Here is a 22960-nt window from a genome sequence, read left to right on the forward strand (position 1 = left end):
GTGTTGGTGTGGATAGGATTTGTGTTGGTTCACTAAGTGTAGAACTAAACTCATGTCAAATGAGTAATGCAAGTCCAATGACGATGCATAAGCGCATAGTAAATCACATTATAATAAAAGCAATAGTGTCCCAACAACACTAACATGTATAAATGTCTAGCTCATTGAATCTTTTCATCATATATACTTAGACGGAATCGAGAATCAAGAATTAGCTTTCATATGAACACATATGGGTATGAGTTCTTGCAACCGATTGTACTACGTTCTTTCGAACGTCGCAATCTGATTACATAAGCTCTCCGTGATTTGGAGACATTTATAGTCCCTCAGGCACTCTCATATTTGCGTCAAGATCCCTTTACAGATATTCTATATCCACTATCATATGCTGCAAATCCGTTTTCATGGACACTACTACTAATCAAGTAGGGGAAAACAATTATGTCCATAACGAGATAATATAACTCATCGTAGTCAATACTAAGATAATGAGACAATCTTTGCGCCATAAGTCTTGCAAATATCGCATGACTTCATCATTCTTATTACAATTACGAACAATGACTAACATAACAAGTCTAATTCAGCCTGTATTTATTCTTTCCACTTCGGTCAAGTTGTTTATCGTTGATATTTTACAACAGAATAAGAGCATAAGCATAGGGCTGGACAAATATCCGATTTTCACCTAAATCTGACCAATCCGACCCGAAAATATGATTCAGATAACCTGATCGAAAAAAAGACCTGAAAAATGCACTAAACGACCGACCCGTATTAATCCGGATTGGATCCGGGTATGGCTCTGAACTTGGCCGATTCCATCCGACACAATCCGAATTTTATAAGTTAAATCATTCTTTTAATATTTTCTAAACCCTAACACAATAGCACTATAAATATTAAATACATATCAAACAAACAACAAAAAACTGCCGTCCTTATCCCACGTTTATCAACCACGACAACCGGTCTCTTTGACTCTTTGTTTTGAGAAGAGATCAATGATTCCCACTACTCTCAGTCCTCCACTACTCCCACTTCTCATCTTCCGATTCTTCTCTGCCTAATCTAGTGATATATATATATATATATATATATATATATATATATATATATATCTTTTAGTCCCTTTGTTATAGATTTCAATACACACTGTCTCTGTAAGTCTCTAACTCTCCCTCTCTCTTATTCAATTATTCTTCATAATCTGGGTAATTCATTTGAACTTGGTTGATGACTTGATGCAATATTCATATTAATTGTTCTTTATGGCTAATTGTTCTTTGTATTGGTTAATGCAATATTCATATGGATAATGCTTTTGTGTATGATTCAACAAATTGGATCGATCTGTATTACTAGCAAGGCATGAGGGTATTAATTATGAAATCTATCATTTTCATATATACACAATTATAACATTGGGCTTCTCGGTTCAGTACTTCAAATGGTTCTATATGATTATGTATATGATTATAGGCTTCTGAATGAGTTTATTATGATTATGTTATTAAATTTTGAATGGTCCATATGATTATAGTTTTGAAACTAGAATATGTTTGTTTTAGTTTTCAGTTCCTCTGATGTGTTTCATATATGCAATTGTAGATAATTGATCAATCTGTGACTACACCAACACTTGCATCAAATCCCATTGGAATCTGTGCTGCTCATGTTACACTGACATCAGACTCAATTGTACCACCACCTGCCACTAATGTTACCCCGACATCTGACTCAATGGTGCCACCACCTGTCGATGTTGCTGCTGCTGCAACTAATGATGCACACCTCGCTGGAACCCCTTTGGAGACTCAAGCTCAAGCTCAATCAAAGAGGAAGAATAAGAGTGTAGCATGTGATCACTTCACTGAGATAAAGAATCCTGATGGTTCAAAGATGGCCAAGCTAAGGGCTAAATGTAACCATTGCCCGCAAACATACCTATGTGACCCAAAGTCAAGTAGCACAAGCAACATGAAAAACCATATCTTGTACTAGTGCAAGAAGTCTCCCCTTTATATTCCAAACAAAAAGCAAAAGCACTTGGCAAGCTAGTTGTGTAATTTCTGTTTCTGTTATCTAATATTTTTTTTAAATGAATGTCTAACTAGTTGCTCATTATCTATTTTTTACAAGGTGTTTAATTCGACTGAAAATGGTGGTAACGTAGTTGCGAAGGGTTTTGATGAGGATTTGGCTAGGCTATCTCTTGCTATGATGGTTATTAGGGATGAATTGCCATTTAGCTTTGTTGATGGAAGTGGTTTCCAGGACTTTATTAGGGAGGTTCAGCCACAGTTTAAGAAGATCTCTCGTAGGTCAGTTGCTTGGGATCTTTATGAGTTAGAGAAGATTAGGATAAAAAATATCTTAGCTGCATATGGTCAAAGAGTGTCCCTAACCACTGATACTTGGACTTCGGTTCAAAATATCAATTACATGGTTCTCACAGCCCACTTTATTGATGATCAATGGGTTCTTCACAAGAGAATCCTAAATTTTTGTGTGATACCAAACCATAGGGGTAAAACAATAGGGCAGCTAGTGGAGACTTGTTTAATTGGATGGGGAATAGAGAAAATTTTCTACATTTTTGTTGATAATACTTCTCCTAATCAAGTGGCTTTAAATTATATGAAAGATAAGATAGGGAATTAGAATGAGTTAGTGAGTCATGGGGAGTTTTTACACCTTAGGTGTTGCTGCCACATTCTTAACTTAGTTGTTAAGGATGGAATGGCAGAGCTGGATTCTTCTATTGAGGGGATTAGGAGTTGCATGAAGTATATAAGGTCAAGCCTGGCAAGACTAGAGAAGTTTAGGAAGTGTGCAACTCAAGAAAAAGTTGAGCACAAGGGTGGGATAGTGCCTTTAGATGTATGTACTAGGTGGAATTCAACCTACTTGATGCTAGACATTGCTATTAGGTATAGAAAGGCTTTTTTTAGGATGGAGGATGAGGATCCAGGATTTGAAGGCTGCAAGGCTTGTTAAGTTCTTGAAGATCTTCTATGATGCAACATTGAAATTTAGTGGGACACAAGTTATGACAGCAAATGAGCTAATTCTTTGTATGTCTACCATTGTTTCAGAGCTCGAGAAGTGTGTGAAAGGTAATATTTTTGTTTTTGTTTTGTACCTTTATAAATTGTCAAATCAATGTTTACTAAATAACTTACTGCTCAATTATTAATTTTGCAAGGTGATGATGCATTACTTGTGAGCATTGCAAAATCAATGAAGCTGAAATTTGACAAATATTGGGGAAACATTGAGGAGCTGAACCAGATCATTTTGATTTCTGTAGTATTGGATCCAAGGTTAATAATATTTTTCCTTTAAGTCTCGACTTGTTTTTTCATGCATCTAATAAAGTATCATAAAGTAATTAAGGCTGGGCACATATAGACATCATTTTAACCTTGTAATTATCAGTTAATGCAATATAATTTTCTCTATTAATGCAATATAGACATACAGTTTAGCATGACATTGTTTCAGTTTGCTCTTGTTTGATGCTTTAACTTTTATAACTTGGGTGAATAGAAAAGAGTAATAGAGAAATTTATGTATCTATTATTTGTATACATAATATTTTAATTGGTTTGCAATGTTGCTTTACATAGGTATAAAGATATGTACCTGGAATACTTTTTCCCAAAGTTGCAGAAAGATAAGACTATGATTGCTATGATGGTGAGAAATGTGAAAGGCACACTTTTGCAACTCTATAATGAGTATGCATATATGTATCGAGAGGTAGCTCTAGCTTCATTTAATGTAACTCAGCCAAATATTTTTGATGATGCAAGTATGGAGAATGAGGATAGTTATGTAGCAAACATGAATGAGTTCTTGAAGCTCAGGCAAGCAAAGGACGTCGTTGAAATCAAGAATGAAGTTGATAAGTATCTACTTAAGCCATCACAACTGCCTTCAAATCCAAACTTTGATCTGCTACTTTGGTGGAAAGAGAACGCATTGAGGTTTCCAGTTCTTTCGCTTATTGCAAAAGATGTTCTAGTTGTACATGCATCAACTGTTGCTTCTGAAAGTACTTTCAGTCTTAGATCAAGGATTCTTGACCCATTTCGGGCAAGTTTAACCCCAAAGATGGTGGAGGCGCTGGTTTGTACAAGTGATTGGTTGAAGTCTACAAGCAAGCCAATATTTAAAGAGCCTGTTAGGAATGAGTTGGAGCAATATGCAGAACTGGAAAAGCTAGAAGCTGGTAAACTTCTTCTTTTTCTTTTATTCTTGTCACTCTTTTAAGTTATGTGTGTTGTATGTGATGGTGTGAATTGTTGAATATGTATAGGTATTGAATCTGAAGTATCATGTAAACCACCAGAGAAGACTCTTTGAGCTGGTGAAGTGGTGAACCTTGGAAGCTGAGATCCTTGTTGCTCTTGCAATAATTTAGTTTGAATTAAACTTTATAATGTTTATTTTCTCTTGGTGAAGAACTTTAATTTGAACTTTTGCTTTTTTTATTGATGGAACATCTGGGTATTTTGAAGTTCGAAAATTTGAACTTATTTACTTAGAGATTTATGGTATTGATATTTTATAATCTAACATTTTGAGCTTGTCTTGTAAGTTTGAAAGACTTTTTTTGTTAGTATGTTGAGAATTGAGATTGTCATTTCCTGTAACATTAATACCCTGGTGAAATCAGTGAATTAATACCCAGTTAAAATTAAATGGGCTAAGATTTTTATAAATGGGCTCAATTCGAATCTGATCCGATCTGATCTAAATTTTCGGGTCAACTAAAAATACGGGTCATGAAATATTATACGGATCTCGGGTTGTAATGTCACCATCCGAACTGTTACGGATTGGGTCTCGGATTGGGCCTAAATCCGACCCGGATTTCGGATGCTCAGTCCTACATAAGCGAATACATCATCAATCATGGGAGATCAATCCATTAACATACGCGCGCTTATACGATCAATTTGAGAAATTTCTATTCTTATCTAACATCAACAAAAAGAGTCTGCAACGTCCCACAGAAACTTAGTTGATACACATGTTTAGAGAATATATTTTGATGATGGGCAAAATACTTGTGCCTACTCACCTCCCTTCTTTCTGGTTTTTGATTCCAGAGAATAACGGTCTCCCCCTCATTTAGGTAGGAGCCAAGACCAAGCTATGACCCTTACTAGTCCATCTTTGTGTTTGCCGCCCTTGTTTTGTGGTGCAATACCACGAGCGCCGACAACACTACAGCGTACAATGGTGTCATTGACGACTTCCTTCCCACTGTCAGGGATGGTGTCAACGGTGCTAGGACCATGTCATATGAAATTCTCTCATATACTGAGAGTTCCAACCTTACTTGCACATCACAGCATTTATTTGCGATCTTGTCATTTTTCCGGCATATTTCCAGCAATCTCCCGAAACAATCATGTTTTTTTTGTCATTGATCATATCTACAACAGTTTTGTTTAGAATTTACCAAACAATTTATTTATCGACAACACTTGTAAAAATAATATTTACCAAACACAGACCATGTTTTAATTCAAAATTGATTTTTTTTATAATACAATAGAAACATATATTTTTTTTAAGTCGCAGCAATACCAAACTAGTCACATGTCACCTCGGTGGGCTTCATGGAAGTATCAGAACCTTATTTTGAGTAAAACCACGAACCTTTGCTTTGCTCTGCATTATTTTAACCATTAGTTTAGCAAAGTATAATTTCTGTCCAATCGGAACAAGCTATTGTTGTTAGAGGCGATCCTTTTTTTCTAGCAGACCATATCAGTGGGAGAGTTTGTTAACAATGCCAAAGAAGAACACCAAATTTTAGCCCATCGTCATATTGCGTGTAAGCCATTGATGAAGAGAGACTTGTCTCGCTAACATTTTCTCCTCAGCCCATTGAAGTGGTTGAGCTGCAAAAACCCCACGTCCCTTCTCCTCCATTAAACCCTTTTCACCCACACGTTAATCTGACACGTAATAAATTCTTCCCTTTCCTCCATGCATGTTTGTGTTAAATTATAGGCATTCGTGTTCCTTCTGATAGTGGTTATACCTAATGACATTTGAAAATTTCATTTACTTCTTCAACAAGGCAACAATTAGCTGAGCTAGAAGAAGCTACAGCACCACCTTCTTTTATCAAACTTGAACTTTTTGGGGTGTTCTATTATCAGTTTCATCTTTCACATACCAAATGAACACTTGAAGAAAATGGCATCGATGGCAGCCAAAATTAATGCGACGTTATACCTACCAAGGCATATTTTCAAGTCGGAGAAGAATGATAGTATAGATGTCGCCACCCAAATTGGATTTTATCCTTCGAGGGAAAGGACAGTGATGGCAAAAATACATCGCAGATTTTCGGTCACGGTTAGTAGTTCTGTTAATCCGAGAATTCAGGTGGACACGATCAATGGAAAGAAGGTTAATGGGATTCATGTGGAAGAGGCTGATTTATTGTTAGGAAACAAGAGTGGTGGTACTCATGTACTACTTAAAGATAGAGGCAGTGATGCAGCTCTTCATTCATGTTTACATGGGAAATTCGTGGAGGATAGGTTTGTATATAGGCAGACATTCATTATAAGGTCTTATGAGATTGGTCCTGACAAAACTGCAACCATGGAGACACTGATGAATCTTCTTCAGGTAAATTTCCAGCTGGTTATTGTTTCTTCCCGGCCTATAACTGTACCAAACACATATTGTCCTATGGTTTCAAATTTCAATGAACTGTGTAAACCGATGTCCTAATTGCAGGAGACAGCTCTGAATCATGTGACAGGTTCTGGCCTTGCCGGAAATGGCTTCGGGGCTACTCGTGAGATGAGCCTCCGGAAACTGATATGGGTGGTCACTCGCGTCCACATTCAAGTTGAGAGATACAGTTGCTGGTATGTGCATGATATGTGACTAATTCAATTTATATGAACTATTATTAGGGAACTAGTTCTCTTTCCGTTGCTGCATATATGTCAATATCTATGTTTTGTTGTTAAACTATATATTTGGCCACGTAATGCTAGCTTATATACAGTGATCAAATGTAACAGGGGAGATGTTGTAGAGATTGATACTTGGGTAGATGCAGCAGGAAAAAACGGAATGCGCAGGGATTGGATTATCCGAGACTATCATACTCAAGAAATTATTACCAGAGCAACAAGGTGTAAATCTTGGGCACTTTTGCTTATCATTTTCTTAAATTTTTAAACCTCATGGAATAATTTTGCTAATTATAATCTGATATGTTGATATTATGCAGCACTTGGGTGATAATGAATAGAGAAACAAGAAGGTTGTCAAAGATCCCGGACCAAGTGAGGCAAGAGGTAGCGCCTTTCTACCTAAATAGAGCAGCAATTGCTACTGAGAAAATCGATAAGGAGAAAATCGACAAGCTCACTGATGGAACTGCCGGGAGAATCCGATCAGGCTTAGCAGTAAGTCATATTTATATCTTATAAAATATATACTAATCGGCTTGGCTCCTTCATAGTTCAGATTAACTGAATCTTCTTCCCCTCCAATTTTACGCAGCCAAGATGGAGTGACATGGATGCCAACCAACACGTAAACAATGTTAAATACATTGGATGGATTCTTGAGGTAACTGGGATTTTTTTGGCAATGCGATGTCTTGCTTTTCTGCTTTTAATGCTATTGTCTTAGTCTCTTTCTTTGAGATAATTTATCGAACGGTTTTGTCCTTGCATTCTTATACTAAATAAACAACATAAACATGTAAAACAATTTGGTATGTAAAACATCAAATAAAGTTGAGGCTTTCGAATTTATTCATGTGTTGACGTCTATTCTTGTATACGATTTCTTCTACTAATGTGCAGAGCGTGCCACTCAAAGTACTAGAAGAGTATGACATGACAAGCATGACTTTGGAGTTTCGAAGAGAATGTAGGCAGTCAAATCTGCTAGAATCATTGACGAGCACAACAGCAAGTTTGGCTCATGAGCATCAACGCAACAACAACAACTCGATCAATCGCAAATCAGACTTTCAGTACACACACTTGCTCCGGATGCAAGCCGATAAGGCAGAGATAGTGCGAGCAAGAACAGAATGGCATGGTAAACAAAAACATATACTGCAATGATATATGTACTTGAATTCAGAATCTGCAGATTGATTTTCACCCACTTCAATTTATTTTCTTGATTTTCAAGCTTTTAGAAGGGTAAGCTTGTCCATCTGGGTTTGTTTCTATCACAATGTTTTTTTTGTGCGTGTTGTATTTTATTCATCAGGCTGTGCTACATTATGCAAGTCAGCTCCATGTTTGACAGTGCATTGCTGTGGCACACTTGCCTCTTCAATATATGTGAATGACATATTCACTCACCATTTTAGTATCTTTTTCAGCTTCCAAATTTCAATTCAAGAATAGAATACGTCTTTTCATTGTAAATTCATGTTTATATGTTTTTCCTTCTGAAAATTTCATCTTCTTTATAATAAGTTCATCTTTACAATTGTTCTATAAACTAAATTGATCGAGCAAATAAATACATATCTATGTGGGTCTTTTGGGCTGAGCATGAATTAAAGAGCGACATCAATTGAAACAGCTAGTCCATTCATAATGTTTATTCAAAGTTTCAAACGACCAGCTACCCAGTAAGCCCAAAACACCTCTTTTTTTTTTGCTAATGAAGCCCAACACACCTTGCCAAAGTTAATTTATTAATTTCTGTGACGACTAGCTTATAAGATATGATCAGAATAACTAAAGAAATTTATGTGTAACATGCTGTGCTATCGATCCTGATTCGAATGGGGCAATCGATAAACCTACTCACTAAACCAACAAAACCTGATTACATAATGATTAGTGCTGGGCCCTTGGGAATTTACTCGCTAAGACAATATTAACCAGCGAGTTAAATTATGTATATCCCTCGCGCCAAACGTTTAAGTGAAAAATATGCATGCCCAATTGCCCACTAGTTACAAACTCATATCAATCTTCGTTAATTCTATCACAACTGTGAACCCGACACAGATAACGGGATATCCGGTACAATTTTTGATAGTCGAGGAACTAAGATGATCTAACAACCAAGAAGAGGATCAATTTCTTAAGTCACTATCTCGTGCATGTCGGATCCCTTTTTTGATTCACAAACACAATCATGATTTGCTTTGGTGAGACATGGCAATAACACATGCCATCCACGCCAACTCCAAACTTGGAGAGAAAACAGAAAGGTTGATCAACAAGAAGTTCCTCCACAGCTAACAAAGGCAAACGTGCATCTAATTTGTAGGGCAACTTAACCTCAAAACTTCACCAACCTTTTGATGAATTCTCAAAGGAAGAATTGGGGTCTTTTTTTTATTTTATAAAATGATGTTCATTGAAAAACGAACAGTATAAAGGAATATATGACAGACCTCTTCTAAGATTACAAATAATACAAAAAGAATAAGTAAATTATTGTATAGGTATTCATAAGGAAAGTCCAATTCGATTCAAACTAGAGTAGAGGTGATCACAGTAAATAGTGAGAGAATCAAGCAAACACAAAAAAACAAAAGAAGAAGATAGAAAAAGAACATGACTAAAACCAACTACAACATGAATCTGAGCACCGGATTTTCGACGAATCCTTTTTACCGGAACATCTGACTATCCAACCCCCCCCCCCCCCTCCCGGAAACAAACCCCGGACACGATCGCCGTACCAGGCGAAGATTATTCAATCTAAAAAAAAAAGCTTAAAACCCTAGAAACACATGAGGAGATTCTAGATCTGGACCCAAAAATATTGGGGTCTTTGTCGACAAAAATATTCACTCGAAGCTTAAGAGAGCGAAACCTTGATCTGCGAAATCTTGCTATTTTCGTACACCCACCCTAAGCTAAGCCAAGCTACTCTCAAGTCTTTGAGACTCGAGAAAACATGTGAGCAAAAATGATTACAGAATTACATCCCAATAATCTTACCCATCTTCATCTTTATAATTAGGGACACTACATAATGCAAATACCAATGACATAAACAATGATCGTATCCTTCCTGATATTCTGTTTATGGAGTCCTTACCTCCATTCTTTATCTGATTCTATCATACCCAGTTATTTTAAATTAACCGTTGAACTAGGCAGTGTTCTGGAAGTGTCAGACAGTACGATTCTAGGGTTAGCAACTAAACATATTTTAGTAACAGGCACACTACTAGTTTAACCCATAATTAGACCACTAATATTGTCTATATATAATATATTCAGAAGTGGTAGCCTCTCTGTAAGATGCACCAGACCGTTTAACCCGATTTGTTATAAACTTATTATTGATTGCCCATGAATTAATACACTATCATAAACTATTAAACTCGATCTGTTCACAAAACACACTCATTGATCAAAATGGATCTACATCTAAGCCTCGGGTAATTACTTAATTAAGAACGCACGTATTGTTGTGGATAGATTTAATTAAGAGGTTTGTACATGTGAGTGATGTGACCAGCCAGTGAGGTTGATTTTCCAGTTTTCACTAACACTTCATTGTGAGAACTACAGTTCTAAGGAACGCTCGAATCAGCGGAATGGTCGTAGTATCAATTATGGACAATGATGTGACCTTAATTGTATATATATACACACAATTACAATTGTCACAAGAATCCGAAGAATGCCAACATCAGCATTATGTTGATCAAGATGATAAATGAACGCTTCCATCCAAATCGATCAGATCAAATCAAATCACGTAATGAAATTTGATACTGTTATTCATGCTCATTGCGTACTACTGGAGTACTGGTTCGACCCTGAGATCACTAAAGTACGTATTGAAATCTATGAAAAGAAGGGCCGGGTCACTAAAAGAACTTCCGATATACCTTCCGGCTTGAACTTTTTTCATACTAAACTAAATCCAAAAAGTTTTTTCTCTGGTTCGATGGTATTATTTAATCTACAGAATAGAATACGAGGGAAACACATTCAAAGAGTCGAAGCCACCTTCTTATAAATCATGCAGCTCAGATGCATCTGATTAAGATTTCACATACCAAAACGTTACACCCTCGATCTAATTTACAAATCGTAAACAGACTACACGTACGTCGATCGACATAACTACGTAACACTGGATTGACTGGAACACCCTCATCGATCCCATTTAACGTCGAGTGCCCGGTTTGTCATGTTCCACGATAGATACGAAAACGTACAGTATAATCAACATACATGTTAGTACATGGCTCAGAGAGTCAGAGTACTAGTACGGCATATAATTATACGAGTAATTACATCAGATCATATGTATTCACAACAGTAGACCAGACAAGCAGCCACCCACCAATTGGCATCCGGTGACCAATGCAAGTTTTACGTATAAATAATCGATAAGGCCGCAACCGTCTCCAACGCGTACCGAAGGAGTTCCTTTACGGAACGCCATTCCTAGTAGCCTAACCTTGTCTCGCCACCTTACACTCCTACGTGTACGCATGCATGGGTTGTGTATTATACGATTTCGTATTTAATTATTTCTTTCGTATACTGGGAAAGAAGTTAAAGCACATGCAGGCTGGGAAAGGAAAAGACAAAAGTACTGGAGGGGGTACCAAACTACCAAAGTATTTTAAAGATGAAAGCAGTTTCGGTGTCACGTGGGTTGGGTAATAAAATAGTGGACCCATGACGGGGACCCCACAGCAAATCATCATGTTCTAAGTTTCCAATCCACCCACCCAAATAAGACAAACGACCTTTCTGAGTGACGCCACGTATTTTCGAGTCGGGGCTAAAAATAGAATATTACAACGACGTTACGGTTGGGGCCTTGGGGGTTAGGTCTCCGATAGTGGCTGCTTTATCTAGCCAGTTGCTCAGGCGCCCATCTAAGCCCATTGCCAAACTGCCTGAGCTTTGGGAAAAGATGCAATGGAGAATGTATTTGTCAGTGAATATATATCAAAACTCTAACGACTCAAGTAGATTTCATTTTGTTGACAAGATTTGATGTAAAATATAATACATTTTGTTAACGAATCTGTTCCAAGGTAAATTCATGTTTTCATGCATAAGATCTGTCGATCTATTGTGTTCTTCATCATGTTCTCTCATCTACATGACTACGTTTGTCGTAAAATGAATGCCTTAAGTTATTGAAACAATTTGAAATAGGCCAAAAAGTTTCACAAAACATAAATGTAAAAGAGTTTTGATGACTTCTGGGGAAAAAAAACAGAGAGAAAGAGTTTGAATTAGATTTGCGAAGGTCACGCACACCTCTATCGAGCTAGGCTTACTGTTGAATGTCAAATCCTAGTTATATACTCTTCTTCTATCGTCGAGAGATGATGGCGCCCCATCACCTCGTAGGGCATATTAAATTCATAGTATCCTATGAACCATGATGCAAGCAGAGAAAGAAGTTTGCCTTCGTACTAAAGATAGAAAGAGGCTTGGATGTTTCTTGAGGTGAAAGCCATCGTTCTGCAGTTGCAGATCGATATTCCCATTACCAAGAATCCAAGATAATACTGTTGGGGTCTGTCGTTGCTATCGACATGTATGTAACTATTCAGATGTATCATACGGCGGAGCCACCACTCCCATTCGCAATGCTCGGCGCGTCATTCAGAGACGGCCGACGTAAGTAGCCAAGGCAGGGATATGAAGAAGACACTCAGACTGGCGGCTTTTTCTAAAATTACGTATACATGGTGTTGTTCATCGATAATGATCAAATACTAGTCATGCACCCCAGTACGTACGTGTCGTTCACCAAAGATTGGGCACAGTACTCGATCGTCACCCACTGAAGAAAAAGTGAAAGATACAGATTCATAAAAATTCGAGCTCGATCAACAGCCATCGGCTACCATTCGGTGCGGCGGTGCCCACTGTGTAAAGCTCAGCTCAGCCGTAGTACCTGGTACTCGGTGTACCATCACCATCGGTGTCACTAACTCAATCACTGCTCATCGCTGATCATTGCCTGATTCTCAGCCCCCACAAATTCGATTTCTGGACACAAAACCAACCTTTTCTACCCTACGCTCACTGACGAAATCTGGTAAAAAATCTATAAGTGATCTGGGTGAGTATGGTGAAAATCAAAGAATTATTGCATTTGCTGGCTAGTTATATGCGAGTGGGACACCAGAGGTTGGGAAGTTGTTGTCAAATACTACTTAAATTCATAGTAAAGTAGCGAGGGAGAGCGAATTCACGCACTATGACGTAATTGCGCGACTTTCTCAGGTTGTTAATTAGTTCTTCAACTCCGCCAGTTTTATTATATATACATCTCGAGGCGTAGAATAATTTTCCAAGAAGTGAATGGAATTGAAGATTGGAAGATATATACTTTCCCTATGCATTATCGTCTATCTTCATACTTCAGAGTTTTACAAATTACGCTTAATCTGGTATGACTAACCATCTATTTGTTTTCTTAGTATGAATTACAATGGAGAACACGACTCATTCTTATAATTAAAACTGGATGGTTAACTTTTCATTTCCAAAACATTAACTTCCAGGGACAGAATTGCACCATGCTTTAAATTGATAGGGTGCGAAAAACGTGCGTATGTGGTTGAGTTTGGTGTGTAGTTAATTTAGCGTGAACTTGTTTGTCACATAAACATTATCAAGAACATAGAGAAGGCGATAGAATATCATCATGTTTGGCAATTATAGGGAAGAGAAAAAACAAAGACAGCAACGAGAAAGCGAAGACAATTCCACGATATGCTTCCACGAGTTCAATGTTAACATTAGGATAAATTTATTCTATGGTACCTGATGTTTGGTTACTTGGACAATTTGGTACCTGATGTATGAAAACAAACAATTTGGTACCTCAAATTCTCAAATTTAGGCCATTTTGGTACTTATGTCAATTTTAACCATATTTTCAGGGTTATTTTCGTTATCTTATCTCTATTTTACTTCATTTTTTCATAATACCTCTAAATTATCACTAAAAATTTGATAACTCATCCACTTAGTATCTATGATGATTTACGCAAGGTTCAAATGTTATCGGAGATATTTTATGTTATCAGAGAAATGTCACAGATATGGAAAAAAATAAGATATTTACCCCTAAGATATATCGTTTTTTTTAAATGGCGATATCGGATGATATATCGGAAATATCGGGGAGATTTTGTACCTTCGATATACGTATATAAGTTTTCATAATGTAGCTATCAATCTAAATTAATTTTAATTATAAATAATTAAAAAAAATATTTTAACAAAAAATTACAATTGCATAAAGGCAATTTATTTCCTTTGCATAAAATAATTAGGATACAATAAATATATTAAGAAAAAAAATGTATTTTCGATATATGCGAAGTAGATGCTAAATTGAGTAGATATATCAATTTAATTATCTCAAAAGAGATGTAATTATAGGAAGAAATGAAGAAAATTGTGAATTTAATGAGTTTAGGGTTAGAATGACAAAAATAACCCTAAAAATATGATCAAAATTGATAAAGATACCAAAATGACTTATAAATTAGAACTTCATGTACCAAATTGTCTATTTTCATACATCAGGTACCAAATTGTCCAAATAGCCATATTTTAGATACCATAAGAGGAATTAACCGGTTAATATTATGACAATAGAAGGAAACGGGGACCTTAACTTTCTCGATGGATTGGTAATTACTAATTACATTGCTCTGTACCATCCCCCAGTAGTCTTCCGTGAAATGTACACATGCTATCGACATCCTTTACGACCAAATGAAATGAAATATGGACAAGAACCAAGGACATGTCAGATTCCAAAACCAACCATCAAGAGCAAAGCCAATCCCTACTTTCCGTTGAAGCTCTAGGGAGTAGGGACTATCTAGAGGCATCTCCATAGAAGCTAACATCAATAGTTTAGGGACATGACATATCATTCATATGTGTTTGCTGATACTGCTATGATGGAACTACTGAACTAGTTGCTGAGCCACTCCCTCCTCTCAGCTTTTGATAAATGAAGCAACGAGAATATAGAGGAGATAAAGAACCTAAATCGATGATTACAGTATGTATCTAAGGAACAACATGAAATAGCATAGTGTCTCTACTAAACAAATGTATACAACGAAACACCAACTAACAAAAAACAATATATAAATGACTCTATTTGCTTTAATTTATCATACCATCATAAGCCTAAATTTTTGAGTAAAAAGATATTTAATCTGATTGTTTCACTACAAAAAAGGAATGGCAAAAACTACATTGCATTTGTGGCCTTTAATGATGTGGCTATTACAAAAGTATTCATATAATCTCAACAAATATGGCTTTTAATAGGCTTTTGCCAATCTTTTTTATAGTTTTGCATGACCATTTTGGCATATACGTAGTTGTAATACTAACAAAACCAAAATGTAAAAAAGAAAAAAAAAAGGCACCAAAAGGAAAAGGGGCCGGGGGATATGAAATCGCCACCGGAGCATTATGCTAATTAAATAGTTAACAATTTATAATCTAACGAGATATAACACGTATGAACCAAAGTAATCAACAAAACGAACTACAATTTATTAATTTGCGCTATACATTGTTGTAAGTCGACTCAACTTAGTTATATATGTACATAGCAACTGGAGTTTTAAAATTCTTCGTGCTCCAATTGTGATTTTCGACCCGCCCTACACAAGATACAAAAACGAAACCCCGGCTCTAGCTGGAATGATAAAAATTACATGTGAGGGTTCGAATCTGATGCAGAATTATAAACCAGTCGCACAAACTTTTGTAAAGGTCGAAAGAGAGTACTATAATCTAATTGACATAAATTGAAATCTATGACATGCATGATTAATCTGTATATTAGTAGCAGTAGTGTTCGTACAACCCTCCACATGATACTTTCAAAGTTTCAACCTACACTAATACCAAAAGGGAATTTTTTTTATACGAATACCAAAAGGGAATTGCATGTGCTAGCTTGATCACTAGTAATTTAGTACTCCTAGTATATGATCGCTTTGCATGGTTCAAACTATTTGTATTATTTAGGTCGAATATTGTAACCCACTTTCACTGGCGCACACACACTAAGAATTCAGGACTTGTGATTAACTAATAAATGCAACGAGAATATCATATGGTCAGTTGTAAAACCACTGCGGCTCACAGATTCTCTCACTTGTCTAGATCGAAGAAAATTGCTATAATTTTCATTGATGATTTTTTTGGTACCTAAGTGGATTTTAACTACAAATTCACATTTTTAAAATAGGATTTATGTCATTAATATCAATATATAGCATGTCATTTGCCAATTATTTGAGTCGGACACTTACAATATGATATCTACCAGCAATCAAATTAGACACCGAATTTTAAGTAGAACAACACACTATACAAATTATAATGGACTCACTTTATAGAAACTACCGATCATCACACACTACGTGTGTGGTCAAATAAAATTGGGAGTTATAGAGGATAGTTATTTGTAATGAGTTTTTTTTTTCTGATTCTGATTTTTTATTTTACTTTATTGTTCTTGAATTATATAATTTCATTTTCAAATAACATATAGTGAAATACTATTAATGTAATTTCACAAGTATTTTAGTTGATAAAGTCAATTTTGTTTGAGGATGAAATACTTGTATATTATTGAATGATATGAGGGCCTATATATAGGCATTTACAACACCACAATCCCGTAGGATTCGGAGTCCTAATCTACTACGGAGATGCTAATCTATCTCCTAACATGAAACCTATTAGGCTAAGACACACACCAAGGTAGAATAGTAATTCTCCCGGAACACTCCCCCTTGTGTCGCATGCCTAGGTTGCATGATGCACACATCGTTGCCTCGGTAAAAACCTTGTCAAGCAAAACAAAAACCTCTTGGGTAAAACAAAAGCTTGATGTAGAGCACAACGCACCAACTACTTAAGGATCTTAACATGTGATGTAGACTCCCCTTGAAGTCTACCAAACTCTAGTTTTCCGATAAACGACGCATGTCAATGCTCTTCACATGTTTCACAAAAGTAGATTTAGGCAAAGACTTAGTGAACAAATCCGCAACATTGGATTCTGAACTCACTTAATTGATCTGAACATTCAAGAACTTATGTGTTGAACGTTGTAGAAGAACTTAGGCGAAATATGCTTGGTGTTGTCTCCCTTGATGAAACCTAACTTCGTCTGGTCTATGCAAGCAGCATTATCTTCATAAATGCACGTAGGTTGATTAGTTGTAGAGACTAATCCACAAGAATCACGAATATGGCGAACAAGTGATCGTAGCCAAACACATTCTTTCACTGCTTCATGGAGAGCGATGATCTCTGCGTGATTCGAAGAAGTAGCAACAAGAGATTGCTTTGTGGATCTCCAAGATATCGCCGTATTCCCAATGGTAAACACATAACCGGTTTGAGAACGAGCCTTATGAGGGTCAGAGAGGTACCCTGCGTCGGCATAACCAACTAACAAGTTGTTTGGAGTATTTGCATCGGGGGAAAGAGCTGCACGGGACCGGTTGCTGCTCTCGGCACCGCGCACGGTCTCCACGCCATGGCGGCCGGCGGCGTCGCTGCGGCGTACGGCGGCAAGGCCGGGGTCGGCGACGGCGGTGGTGTGGGGAGATACCGTGGCGGTGTTCTCTCTGCAATAGGGGTAGAACAATCCCATGTCAATGGAACCTTTCAAGTATCGAAACAAATGCTTGATTCCATTCCAATGACGTAGCGTAGGTGCGGAGCTAAATCTAACCAATAAGTTCACTGCGAAAGATATGTCCAGTCTAGTGCATTGAGCAAGATACAATAGTGCCCCAATCGCACTAAGGTATGGAACTTCAAGACCAAGAACGTCTTCATCATCCTCTTTAGGACGGAAGGGATCCTTCTTGATATCTAGACTTCGGACGACCATGGGAGTAGACAATGGACTGCATAGATCCATATTGAAATGTCGAAGCATCTTCTGCGTGTAATTTGACTGATGCACTAAGATGCCGTCGGTCCTATGCACAAGCTCAAGGCCGAGACAGAATTTCGTCCTCCCTAGGTCTTTCATCTCAAATTCCGACTTCAAATAAGACACGGTCTCTTCCATCTCATCAAGAGTACCGATTATGTTCATGTCATCAACGTAGACCGCAACGATGACGAATCCGAAATTTGTCTTTCGTATGAACACGCATGGGCATAGTTCATCATTCTTGTAACCCCTTCTCACCAAGTATTGATGCAACCGATTGTACCACATTCTTCCGGATTGCTTTAACCCGTACAATGAACGACGTAATCTGGCTGCATGAGCACTCCGTGGTCTGGAGGCACTTGATGGAGGTAAAGGTAGTCCCTCAGGAGCTTTCATGTATATCTCTGCGTCAAGATCCCCATAGAGATAAGCTGTAACCACATCCATAAGCTGCATGTTTAGTCTTTCGGACACTACCAGACTAATAAGGTAGCGGAAGGTAATGATGTCCATAACAGGAGAATAAGTCTCTTCATAGTCAATACCAGGTCGTTGTGAGAATCCTTACGCCACGAGTCTTGCCTTATAACGCACGATCTCGTTCATCTCATTACGCTTACGAACGAAGACCCATTTATGTCCAACAGGTTTGACATCTCTTGGAGTCAATTCAACCTTTCCGAAGACTTCTCGCTTCGCTAATGAGTCAAGTTCTGCCTGGATTGCTTCCTTCCACTTCGGCCAATCTGTTCTGCGTTCGCATTCAGCTACAGAGCGAGGTTCAACGTCGTCTTCAGATATGATCTCAAGTGCGACGGAATAAGCGAAAACGTCATCAATGCATGTAGTGGCTCGGTTTCGGACCGACTGCTCACTTGTGTAGTTCACTGAGATTTCGTTGTTCTCTGGCATCAAACAAGGTTCTATAGCGTCCCACGGAAACACTTGAGTTGATTCATAGACATAGCTGTAATCAGAGACAACTTCATACGATGGTGATTCATCGTTGATGACGTGTTGTGCCTTAGTCATTCGCTTCTTTCTAGGTTTTGAATCCCTAGAGTTTATCGGTCTCCCCCTTTTTCTTTGAGGAGCCGAGGCCGAAGCTGCTCCATGCCGGGCCATCTCAGCATCGTCGCCACAAGGGGCGCCGGCAACACCACGGCGTACGGTGGTGCCGCCGTCGGCCTCCGTCCCACTGTCAGGGGCGGTGCCAACGTTGCTAGGTCCAGGAGCTTGTCTTCCACGCCCGTATTTCGGGACATCCAACCGTGCCGGTACGTTCGCAACGGGTATGTTTGATCTCGTCACTTTAGCAATATCTACAAAGTCGTCGGGCATCGAATCCGCGACTTTCTGGAGGTCGATAATGCGTTGCACTTCTAACTCACTTTGAGCAGTGCGGGGATCATAATGAGACATAGTGGGGACACACCACGTCAATTCCTGACGTTCATTTGGAATGATAACATTCCCATCTCCCCCTAACGACGGGAAGCATGTCTCATCAAAGTGACAATCTGCAAATCTTGCAGTAAAGATATCTCCGGTGGTTGGTTCTAAGTAGCGGACAATCGTTGGGGAATTATAGCCAACATAGATACCTAATCGTCTCTGAGGACCCATCTTAGTAGGCAGCGGAGGCGTAATAGGCACATAAACGGCGCAACCAAAGATGCGTAAGTGTGAAATATTGGGTTCGTAACCAGTGACCATCTGGTACGCACTAAACGCTTGGTTAACCGCGGGTCGGAAACGAATAAGTGTCGCTGCATGCAACACTGCATATCCCCACGCAGAGACCGGCAGGTTAGTACCCATAACCATTGCCCGAGCAACAAGCTGAATACGCTTGATGGTAGCCTCTGCTAGACCGTTCTGTGAATGAACATGAGGAACGGGATGTTCAACTTCGATCCCAATAGACATGCAGTAATCATCAAAAGTTTTAGAGGTGAATTCTCCAGCATTATCCAAACGAATGGATTTGATAGTATAATCGGGGTGGTGAGTCCGAAGTTTGATGATCTCAGCTAATAACTTAGCAAATGCAGCATTCCTTGTGGATAGCAATGCGACGTGTGACCAACGCGTCGATGCATCAACTAATACCATAAAATATCGAAAAGGTCCGCATTCTGGTTGAATAGGTCCACAAATGTCACCTTGGATACGTTGTAAGAATGGAATGTTCTCGGTTGAAGCCTTAGCAAAAGAAGGACTTCCTTGAAATTTAGCAAGAGAACAAGCTTTGCAAAACGAGCGATGGGCATCAGAAATTGCCATGAAGGCATGTGAAAGCACGGGAGGCATCACAAGCTCCTGTGAAGGAGGGGATGCTGCCACCGACGGCATGAAAGCCGAGGAGTTGCCGAGTGGGCCATGCTCGGCCGCACCATGCGGTGCATGGGTAGGCACGGCCTCACCGTGCGGAGCACGGGTGAGGTGATCCTCCAATCGCTTCCGGGACTTGAAAAATGGATGACCATGTGAATTCTTAAGAATTCTAATCATTATATCACGTCCAGGGTGCCCGAGACGGGCATGCCAAAACATATAAGAGTCCGAATCACAAAAGTTGCGTTCAACCGCATATGATTCAAAGATCCGAATGGAAGTAAGATACAAACCATTCCCAAGACTCTTCATCTTCTCTAAGATGCGGCGATGACCTGCTTTCTCAGAGGTAACGCAAAGATATTCCTCTCCATTCTCAACATAAGTATCGAGGTGAAAACCATTGGCACGTATGTCCTTAAAACTTAGCAAGGTGCGGAGAGACTTCGGCGCATAAAGAGCGTCTACGACGTTAAGAGTCGTACCATTAGGCAACATGAAAGAAGCAGTGCCTCTTCCTTGAATGATGGATTTCGAGCCAATCATTGTAGTCATCGAAGAAGTCGAAAACACTAGATCCGTGAACAACTGCCTGTGCCGTAGGACAGTGTGGGTGGTTCCGCAATCAGCTAGATATTCGATTTCACCGCGGGACATCTACAAAATGACAATTAAGAGAGTCAGCGACACGGGAATAATTCTATACAATACGCCGTAGGATATTGTAAGAATGGGAATCGGAACGAAGGTCGATCCCATCGAATGTATCACATGGCAATAGTACTACATTCTTCAACTAAAGAGTTGGAAATCATGGTATTGAAGCAGTGAAATACCAAACAGTAAACTAGGGTGGTATAAACCATCCAAAAATAGTGTGGAAACACACACAAAGAGTACCGGTGAGTGCATATAACGGACTTGGAGAAAACCGGAAAAACAAACCGGAAAACCATGTCAAAAGAACTCTAAACCGGGTGAATGTTGGACGAGGAAAACGTGGCAGCAGGGGCTGCTGCAATATGCCGGAAGAATCACGAGAAAACGACGAAAAAATCGTCGAAAAACTCGGTGGAAAACCGGCGGCACCGATTGCCGGAAAAACCGGCCGGCGGCTGTCGAAACTGGCCGTTATGGAGGCCGGGACTTCAGGTCCGACAGGGGACGCCGGCAGGAACCGAGTGGCGGTGCCGGAAACGCCGGGAAATGGCCGGAAGACGGCGAATACGCCGGCAAAACGTGCCGGAAACGCCGGAATAGTAACCGGGGCCGGCCAAGGCAAAACGACGTCGTTTTTCGACGTTCCGAGGTTCGTTTTCCGAATTTTAAGTTCCAAATTCACAATGTAGTGCTATTGGGGTCCCATGTAACCCAAAAAGCGTCCAATTTAAAAACCACGTGAGTTGCACACGTTGATCATCATGCTAAGTGTCGGATAAATAAAATTCTCAAAGAGATCGTCTTGTAAGCAAGAATTGAGAAATTTTATTGAATGCCAATCTTTAATACATCACACATAAACTTCTAATTCCAAAATCAAAAGACTATTACAAAGTCAATGAAAATAACAATGGCGGTCGGCCATAACAATACTTGAATCATAAAGCTAAAGAAGCTAAAACGACTAATCAAAGTCGGGAGTATCCATGGTAGCAACCGGAGGCCTAGCTGTAGAAGCAAGGGGCTCGGGTTTCATGGAGATATGGTGAGTCTCGATCTCATGGTCCTCATCCACATGATTCGATTCGGGTTGTAGAAACTTCTTGTAGGCGGAGTAAGCCTTGATCATCTCTTTGCTAGCGCGACAATCGCGATTAAAGTGCTTGAAGGAGCCACATTTGAATCATGGAGACTTGCCATTACCGGAAGTGGAGGCCTTAGGAGGTGCACGGCCTCCTTGGAGTGTGGGACGGGGACGGCCTCCCCCTGAGGGTGCGGCGCCGCCACCATCACGGGTCCATGTATTGGACCGAGGCCGAGATCGGCCTTGTTGCCTCCCACCACGAGAGTTGTTATTTTGGTGCTGATATGGAGCGTTCCTAGATTGATTCTTTTGCTTAGGACCTTTCCCATAGTTAGACTGTGGCGTAGAAATTCTTTTAGTGCCAACATGTCTATTGTTGTTGTTGAGGAGAATCTCAGAATGTCTCTCCTTCTTAGCTAAGAGTGCCATTAGGTCGGCAAAAGACCGGATCTTCCCTTCCTCTACATGAGTGCGGTACGTATGAGCTTGGACCTCATAGTTGATTGGAAACGTATCCAATGTTTTATTGAGAAGATCTAGGTCGGTCTTGATGACACCAACGGTGCCAAGATCGGAATGCAAGCATAGCATATCCTGATTGAAATCATCCACTCTCTTATAGTCCAATAGACGGATGTTATCCCATCTAACGGTCAATTCAGGAAGAAGCTTATCATGAACGTTGTTGTACCGCAAGCGTAGTTTGTCCCATAATTCTTTAGGATCTTTTACGTTCAAGTATTGCCTCTTGAGAGTTGCATGGATGTGACGTCTCATAAAGATGAGAGTCTGAGTCTTAGCCATAGGTGGGAAATCAGCAGGAGGGTCGGCAAACATGCCTTCAATCCCTCGGCTCTCGAAAGCGAGTTCCATGTCGGAAACCCAGCGGTGGTATTC

The 22960-nt window shown here is 39.1% G+C and overlaps 1 protein-coding gene across 1 annotated transcript; it reads left to right on the plus strand.

The window, feature by feature from the left end:
• The first annotated feature begins 6200 nt into the window (after positions 1–6200).
• On the plus strand, positions 6201–8377 carry LOC126794879 (palmitoyl-acyl carrier protein thioesterase, chloroplastic-like). Its single transcript, XM_050521671.1, has 6 exons — positions 6201–6666; positions 6778–6911; positions 7071–7184; positions 7283–7460; positions 7558–7626; positions 7866–8377. The coding sequence occupies exons 1-6, from the start codon at positions 6226–6228 to the stop codon at positions 8130–8132; spliced, it is 1203 nt and encodes a 400-aa protein (XP_050377628.1). The 5' UTR covers positions 6201–6225; the 3' UTR covers positions 8133–8377.
• The last annotated feature ends 14583 nt before the right edge of the window (positions 8378–22960 follow it).

The sequence above is a fragment of the Argentina anserina genome, chromosome 5 (genome assembly GCF_933775445.1).
Source record: "Argentina anserina chromosome 5, drPotAnse1.1, whole genome shotgun sequence".
Classification (NCBI taxonomy): domain Eukaryota; kingdom Viridiplantae; phylum Streptophyta; class Magnoliopsida; order Rosales; family Rosaceae; genus Argentina; species Argentina anserina.